Source organism: Eurypyga helias, unplaced genomic scaffold, assembly GCF_000690775.1.
Source record: "Eurypyga helias isolate BGI_N326 unplaced genomic scaffold, ASM69077v1 scaffold47322, whole genome shotgun sequence".
Classification (NCBI taxonomy): domain Eukaryota; kingdom Metazoa; phylum Chordata; class Aves; order Eurypygiformes; family Eurypygidae; genus Eurypyga; species Eurypyga helias.
In genome coordinates this window covers 6,676-15,217 of record NW_010237502.1, presented here as the reverse complement: position 1 = coordinate 15,217, position 8,542 = coordinate 6,676, and the positions used below count along the sequence as shown (strand labels likewise).

The 8,542-nt window shown below is 39.6% G+C and overlaps 1 protein-coding gene across 1 annotated transcript in view; it reads left to right on the top strand.

Annotated features, from left to right (window-relative positions):
- The first annotated feature begins 307 nt into the window (after positions 1–307).
- Positions 308–8,542, top strand: part of TAF4 (TAF4 RNA polymerase II, TATA box binding protein (TBP)-associated factor, 135kDa) — a 14,868-nt gene continuing 6,633 nt past the window's right edge. Inside the window, exons 1-8 of the mRNA XM_010147466.1 lie at positions 308–472; positions 993–1,112; positions 2,825–2,944; positions 3,708–3,830; positions 4,844–4,933; positions 6,053–6,304; positions 7,720–7,864; positions 8,205–8,319. Of these exons, the coding sequence (XP_010145768.1) occupies positions 308–472; positions 993–1,112; positions 2,825–2,944; positions 3,708–3,830; positions 4,844–4,933; positions 6,053–6,304; positions 7,720–7,864; positions 8,205–8,319 (1,130 nt within the window). The remainder of the gene's footprint in view (positions 473–992; positions 1,113–2,824; positions 2,945–3,707; positions 3,831–4,843; positions 4,934–6,052; positions 6,305–7,719; positions 7,865–8,204; positions 8,320–8,542) is intronic.

The window sequence follows — 8,542 nt, the reverse complement described above, 5'->3', positions numbered from 1 at the left end:
TGATTTTAACCTCTAGTAGCATGGAATTTTTTGATGGGGGTCGGTAGGACTCATTGTGTGTTCTGATGCACACCGTACTGAGCACTTGGATAGAGAAAGTATTTCTGTAATTAAGCTGTGCTATACAAAATGTGATAATACAGTGGGGTGTTTTGCTTTTATTCTGAACTGTTTTATTAGCTCCATACTCATCCAACAGTACATTAATTCCATATGTATCCAACTTGGATAGTAACCTTGACAAAACATGTTCTTTCCTATTTGAAAAGGATGTACATTTCTTGACCAGTTTCCTTTTTTAACAGGCATGGTCCTTGTGCGTAGTGAGAATGGGCAGTTGCTGATGATCCCTCAACAGGCCTTGGCGCAGATGCAAGCACAGGCACATGCCCAGTCTCAGCCTCAAAATACTATGACTCCTCGTCCTGCTACACCTACCAGTGCTCCTCCAGTGCAGATATCAACAGTGCAGGTTAGTTCAGAAATTTTTAACGACAAAAAACGGGAGATGTTTTTTTTCCTGTGAGAAATACACCAGGAAGTAAGGTATGATGTTAGTGATTTGAAGAAACCATTCATCAAACTGGTGCTGTACAGGCTTTTCCACATGGCCTAGGCATTGCATTTCGTTCCTAATTCTGTTACAGTTTGGCTGTTACTCATCAAAAATATTTTTACCTGGCTGAATCACATTGTTTAAAACTGTTTGATATAAAGACCATTCAAGACCATATATGGTTAACCTGTACAACTCCTTTCCCTAAATAATTATTATTCTTTATAAGACTAAGGAAAAAGTGGCTATGGGTGTATGTATACTGAGATCATCACGGTTGCCTGAAGTCCAAGACTAAAAATCCTTCTCACATTTTTATAGTGCTCCAGACGTGTTCTTTTGTATCTGTAATAATAGCAACTGTCCAGAGATAAGACTAGATAAGGTAGATGATATTGAAATAGAGAAACTAATGTGTTTTTTTCCTCTTCTGCAGGCTCCAGGAACGCCTATTATTGCACGACAGGTGACACCAACTACTATTATCAAGCAAGTGTCTCAGGCTCAAACGACAGTGCAACCCACAACAACGCTACAGCGTCCTCCTGTTGTGCAAGTGAGTGTGTAGAAAAGTAATGTGTACGTGAGAGAGACATCAGTTGTTAAGATTAGCTGAAAACCTGTTTGAGACTGCCAGAAATACCGCAAATATAATTGCTAAAGGCATGGAAGAAATATCTTCTGGATCATCCTTTCTAAAACATTTGTAGATTTCAATTTAATTTATATTTGGAATGTGTATGTTTAGCTTTGAATATGTGTATGTTATTATTTTCTATTCATGTGCATATATATTTAAAGCTCTCCTGTTGTTAGCTTGCATAATCACAAAACTGACTAAAATAAAATACCTTTATGCATTTTACTGGAAGAAAGTGGCACCAGTTCCCCTTGGATTTGAAGCTCTAACGTTACTCCAGTGATTAATCTGTTGTTCTCTGAATTCTGCAGCAAAATTTACAATTACAGCAAAACCTGCACTGGTAGCCTTGTCTTCCACAAGACCTTTTCCTCTTACATGAGTCTCTGCTTTGGTCTGTGTACTTAGGGAGATTCTGCTAACTGAAAGATAGATAGAGATGTCTGAGTATAGTGATAATAGTGATGTATCTTCTAATAGATGAGAGGTTTTCTTGTAGATCATATTTTTCAGGAGGGGTGGTGGTGTGAGTTTAAAACACAGTGCAAAAGTATGACATTCTCCACATGACTTCCAGGCAGCAGTGATACAATATGATTGCTGTCGCCTAATCTGTTTCACTGTGCTTTCTTTATCTTTGTAGACAGGATTAGAGAGTTTTAATTTAAAACATGCAGGTTTTGCTACACAACCAGTTAACCTTTTTCCCCTCAGAGAGCATTTGCCTATGCCAGTGATCTTTACAGATCTAAGAGTTAATTTACCTAACTGAGTCTCCTTAATTTGCACTGCTGTTACATTGCACACAAAAAAAAAATCATTCCATCTGCATATTTTTTGCTGTAATGAGCATACCATGGACTTCATGTATCCTGATTTCAAAAAATGAGACAAATTAAATCCTTGTCTCCTTTTGTCTCCCAAAATACCAATGACAGTTTGCTTTGGCAGCACCAGAGCCTCTTTACTTGCACATCTTTATATAAAGAACAAGTTTACAAATGACTTGTGAAAATTCTGAGAGCTGGCTTTAGCTGAGTAAGAATTGCTGTCTTTCTGATTGGGTTGTCATTAGTGATTAGACTGTGGTGAAGTCCATGAATGAACTGTGTATGTGAAAAGTTCTTGTTTACCACCTTGATTCCTTAAAGGTGATATTCCTGCTTTGAATTCCCAACTTGTCTACAACACTACAAAAAGGTTTTGCCCCATTATTCATCAAAAACAGATAAGACCTGAGTGTTTGTGTCCATTGTGCTTTTTGAGACATTCTTCCCTTTGAAAGTTATGTTTAAGGGAACAGGCAAAAAAAGCTGTTGCATTCACAGAAATGTCGTACTAGTTTTGATTGTTTTGAAATCACAGTGTATGAGGGCATGTTTATGGTATTATTTTGCCATTTTATTCAGTAACCCAAAATCGTGCAGTTGGTACTCAGCCCTGAGGGTTTCAGTTCTGACTGCGTAGTGTTCTGTGCCATCTGGTGGCTCTTTCTTTCCACTGCAGCAGATGCCAGATCAGTAACTTCTTATTCGACTGTCCTGTGGCTCAGTTTATCTTTGATGGTTCAGGAAAACAGGTTTTGGTATGTTCCAAGTCAACTAATTTTATGCTTGTATCTTCTGCAGCCTCAGATTGTTCTGGGTGGTACTGCACAAACAACTACGTTGGGGACAGCAACAGCTGTACAAACTGGAACTCCTCAGAGAACAGTGCAAGGAACGACGGCAACCTCCACTGCGGCCACAGTAAGATACCGAGTGCATCTGGAATCCCTTTTGTTCATTCTCATACACACGTGTGCATGTACATACATACATGTATATATACATACACAGACGTAAACACAGATTCGAGAGGAGAGTAGTAAAGATGCAGGAGTTCTGTGAACTAATGGTCTTGAAAAGGTAAATTTTTAGTAGAACCGTATAATTTACAAAGTGTGAACACAGGTCACTTGAATTCTGACAGCTGTCAAAGTATTGATTTTGATTTCGGTAACAGTTTGTAAAGCACCGCTTTTTAAAAAAAAACATAGGAGCTCTATCTTACAGAGAAGTGAATTGTTCAGCACTGCAAAGTATAATCAGTATGAGATAGGATAAGAAGTTGGCACCGGCTCATTCAAGAGGCATGTTTCCAGGCCAGACAACAGGATCTGTGCACTGGGAAGGAGGAGCTTTGCTACTTGTTGTCGTGCTGAAACATATTTTCCCGTACACAATGTACCATTCTTAAAGTGCTTGCTGTTTCCTAACGTCATTAAAAAAAAAAAAAATTAAATTTTGATATTAAAAAAGTACAGTACGTATATACATTTGAAACAAAAGAATAATTTCAGTCTGACTATGTCTTAAGCAGTGAGGGATGAGAACCTATAAATAATATTCTGCAGTGGTGAACTAAAGAAGGGCTTTATTTCTCAGAGTATAGTGACGGATCATATATTAAAACGAGTTTATCTTCCCTTCTCTGACTGTTTCCCTTGTATTCCTCTTCCTCCTGTAACAGGAAACAATGGAAAATGTGAAGAAATGCAAAAACTTTCTGTCCACATTAATAAAACTGGCATCATCTGGAAAACAGTCTTCAGAGACTGCAGCTAACGTGAAAGAATTGGTACAGAACCTCCTGGTAAGAAAAGTTCTTTAAAAGTTGTAAGAAACAGTACCTGGGCAAATTTAGACTCAACACTGAGGGATTTTTTTTTTTTTTTTTTGAAGAGAGGGAGATTATAAAATCGGAGAGAAATTTAATTGAAACTTTGCTTCTTCTGAGTTAAAACATATACATAAATTTTCCTTTAAGCTTGTAAATGAGACATTACTGCTCATATTCATGGATGAGAACATGGGTTTAATTGAAGTGCAAGTAATATAAATGGTGACTTTAAATTCTGCATGCTTTTATTGGTAAAAAAGTGAATAAAAAGGTGGATTATGTACTTGAGGGAAGACCCTACAGCTAGTGCAGTAGCTGAGTGTAGAAAATCACAAGCTTTTACAAAAAAAGTAAGGAATATTTTCTGAAGCTGATGTAAAAGCTTGACATACTTAATATTTATAGGATGAGTACTAGTATTGCTTAGCCTAGTTGTTAGCAACCTTCAAGTTAAGGTAGAGCTGTGTGTTCCAGAGGTTATCCCGTGATAGCCAGAAGTTGTCACAAGACCAAAATTCAAAATGTATCTTCCCACGAGGGGTATAAATTCAGTTTTGTGACAGACATCTGCCCTTTGGGCTTTTGAGTGGCACAGCTTTAGGTAGTTAACGGAGGAACTATAGTGCCTTTGGAAGGAGAACACCGGCGGCTGTTCTGAGCGCTTGACAGGCGCCTAGCTGCAGGTCACATGAAGTATTCCTGTAGGTTCCACCTGGCTCTTTGTCCCATAGATGGGATGTTCCTGTAACAGTGAGAACTGCAGGTGTTTCTTAAAATTGACTGAAAGAGAAGGCAGCAAGCAAAGATGGGACTAGGTTTTACTAGTTGAAATTTGTGGTAAAATTAGTTACTACCATAAAGGTATTGATAACTAAAAATAGTGAGGAATGATAAACCCACTTGTTTTCAATAAATTGTGAAGTATTTTTAATATCTGTAAACATTAATATCTACAAGTTTGTTCATTTGGATTTTCTGTTTTGAAGGATGGAAAAATTGAAGCAGAAGACTTTACCAGTAGGCTGTACAGAGAACTTAATTCTTCACCTCAACCTTACCTTGTGCCTTTCCTGAAGGTAACTTGTGTTTGCCAGCCCTTCTGTGTTTCTGTGCTTGTGTCAGCAGCAATGAGCACAAGCACGTCGCTTGCCGGTGTAGAAGGAATTCCAGAATGGTGTAAATGGAAGTTTTAAATGGTGCCTGGTTAGACTGGTGCTCCCTTCAAAATTGTGTCTCCCTCTTGGTTCCAAGAGTTTGTTAGTCAGGTTCATGTCACAGTCAGTAATGTAAATTCTACCGTAGTGTCACATTGTAGCTCTTCTGAGAAATGTGAAAGGTTTCTTTCTATGACTGAAAAGCAGGTTTTTCCCATAGCACCAAAACCCATGAATTTATTTATTTGTCCTCTTTTTAGTCTTGAAAGAAAATAAGAGATTGATTGATACAGAAAACTGTACCTTCTGGATAAAAATCACACGCTTGCCTGTGCTGTAGCCCTGTTTGTATGGATAAACAGGAAATTTGTCACCTCAGTAATAAATCCCATTTGTCATAAATTCTGTAGTAATTGGACACATCTCGATAATTTTGATTCCAAAACATTTACCATCTGAAGGTCAGAAGTGCAACAGTCCTGTATGGTAAAAGTATAACTCTGCTTGACTAATGAATGATTAAGGGATATAGTTGTAGCGACGTTGACATTTCTGGGCTCTTAAATCCTTGTTCAGCCTGGAGCTGTTCACGAGGACAAAAAGTGCTACCATAAGAAAACAACTAGCGTAAGAATGCGGTAAAACACGGTGGTCTCTGAGCTATTCTGGAATCTTCAGAATTTCTGAAATCTTCAGAATCGGTGGCCAGGATGTCTTCTAAGCCATCAGTGTTACAGCTTGGTGTATACGTAGGAATGCAGTCGAGTAAGGCAGCAGGGGCTTGGGTTGTTAAAAACATACCAGGGGTTCCAGGTAGGCTTGCCTAACCTACATGCCCAAGGTGTCCAAGCTTCCCCAACTACAGGTACTGTCACTGTCTGGCTGTCAGTGTGACGTAGCGTGGTATTGCCACTGTCTCTCAGGTGTACACAGACTGATACGATGCACTGAAGCAAAACGCATTGCTTTTTACAATGAATGTTTTCTGGTGTGATCTAGGATTAAAATACTCAAGCAAATTCTTTCCTTTCCTCTTTTCAGAGGAGTTTACCTGCCTTGAGACAGCTAACACCAGACTCTGCAGCTTTCATTCAACAAAGTCAACAGCAGCAGCCAACAACGCAAGCAACGATAGCAACGATTCCATCCGCCGCGGTGCTCCTAAGCTCCTCAGTTCAGCGCACGGCAGGGAAGGCGACTGCAACTGTAACGAGTACTCTCCAACAACCTGTAATCAGCCTAACTCAGCCCACACAAGTTGGTGTTAACAAACAGGGGCAGTCTACGCCACTGGTACGTAACCTGAAGTGCATCATCTCTTATCGCACACGGGGTTTTTCCAATCATACAGCGACTTTTCTTATTGAATTGGTGGTTTGGCTTAATCAGAGATCTTTTCATCTCTTTAGAGAAAATAGCTACTAAGAAGAAATAAGTATAATTTAAATTCCATTCTTAATCAAAGTATTACATACTTCCCTATTTTAGCGTGAAATATTGGCAGATCATCTCAGTCTAGGAGAGAAGTGTTCTGGAGGATCTTTCATTTCCCATTTCCTAAACCTAAGAACACATTACCCTAAAAGAGGAGAAGGAATAACTTTCTCAGGCCTGCACATAAACCAAATAACAGTATAACGTACAGCACCTTCTTTTTTCCTCTTCTCATAGCAAAGCATTGTCTGAGTGCAAGCTTTTGCTAGGATGCATATTAATCAATATACATTATTAAATTACAAGTGGTTTTTTGCTACTTAGGACTTCAGTGTTTCCTGTAGAACTTTTGGCATTCATCGGAGATGCTCTGTCCAGAAATTTTCATACCAAATGAAGAGGAGAGATCTTTTTTTATCAATCCACAAATATTTTTCACTTATCTGGAGAGAAGATCTAGTGATTATATTGATCTTACTGCCCTTATAACCTAGGTATTATAGAGTGAAGTTAGGAGCCTAGGGGAAGAATGAAGGCTGAACGTTGACTAACTAGTGCTGGATTTACAAGGAAATATTTTGGCCTTTACCTTAAATACATAAAATAGTAGCAGAAGTAGTGAAAGAAAGACTTGCAGAGTTCTATGGAGCTTGCAAAATAGGCAGAGTTGGTCGATCTCTTTACAGTGGTTTGAAAGAAAGTTTCTGAAAGCTGGTTGAGGGCAGAAGACGAGTTTGCATCAACAGCTCCACTTGTAGCACTGCGATGTAACCCTACTTGTGCGAGTTCACGTTCAGAAGCAGCATGGCTGAGGTGCTTGAGACTCGGTCTAAGCTAACAGTCCAGTAGTACAAAGCTACACAGCTGGAGTTTATGCTGGTTCTGGATGAAAACAGCCTATGTGGAACCAGCTGGATGATCCTTATCATGCCTCTATTAATTTTTAGTTCTACAATTTGTTCCTGCAGGTCCAGTTTCTCTGTATCTCTAATGTAGAAACTACATGTAGAAAGCTTTAACTGGACCTTTGTGATTTTTTTTTTAATAGAAATAGGTTACTGATTTCTTTTTTGTATCACACAAAGTGGAATATTAATTTTCCTGTAAGATACAGTTTATGTTAAGAAGCTTAGTATGCTGATTCTAGATCAGTGATGTGTTAAAAGGATAACAACTTACAGATTGATGATTTGGGTTTGTTCTTCCCCCTGGATTCTTAGCCTTAGTTAGTTCTCAGATTGTTTACAGTTCTTTTTTTTTCATGTTATTTGCAGGTTATCCAACAGTCTCAAAAAGCAGGGGCATTGATAAGGCCTCCGCAGGTAACGTTGACACAGACACCAATGGTAGCGTTGCGGCAACCGCATAGTCGTATCATGCTCACTACTCCTCAGATTCAACTGAATCAGCTTCAGACAGGTAAGAGGTCAAGATACTTGGTACGTGCTGTAGTTGATAGCGTTTACAGAAGGCTGGTCTATGAATGTCAGTTCTGAAGTACCCTGAAGCTGTGTGGTGGCTGTTGTACTACTGCTAAAATCTTCAGTGCATAGTGCTATGTCAGGGCAGTGTTTACAGTCAGAGAAATTGTTTGGGTACTGGAATTGTGTGGGAGGGTCCCGGTTCAGATGACTGAAATGCTGACAAGAACTATTGACGGGAAGTCTTTGCAGCAGGCCTGTCGCCGTCACTGCCCATGGCTGGCTTGTGAATCGGATACAGATCTGATGGAGTACAAATGTTGTCTGTTTTCTTGCAGTACCTGTGGTAAAACCAGCAGTATTACCTGGAAACAAAGCTATTGCCACTGTTTCGACACAAGTAGCTGCTGCTCAGAAGAATAAACTGAAAGAACCCGGGGGAGGCTCTTTTAGGTGAGGAACCGCATGCTTATTTGTGCTCGTGCTGCATGGGCCGCGTGCCGAACTCGGTGGGCACCTTTCGGCGTGCTCCAGTGGGGCTGCATCAGGCTGGGTAAACTCGCAAGAGCTAGAGGTGGATTTCCTGTGGGCAGGTTTGGTACTTGTAAGACTTCAACAAAGAGCAGTGGACATACTTGTGCCAGGCTGGCTTTAGCATTTAGCTGGCACTAAGGAT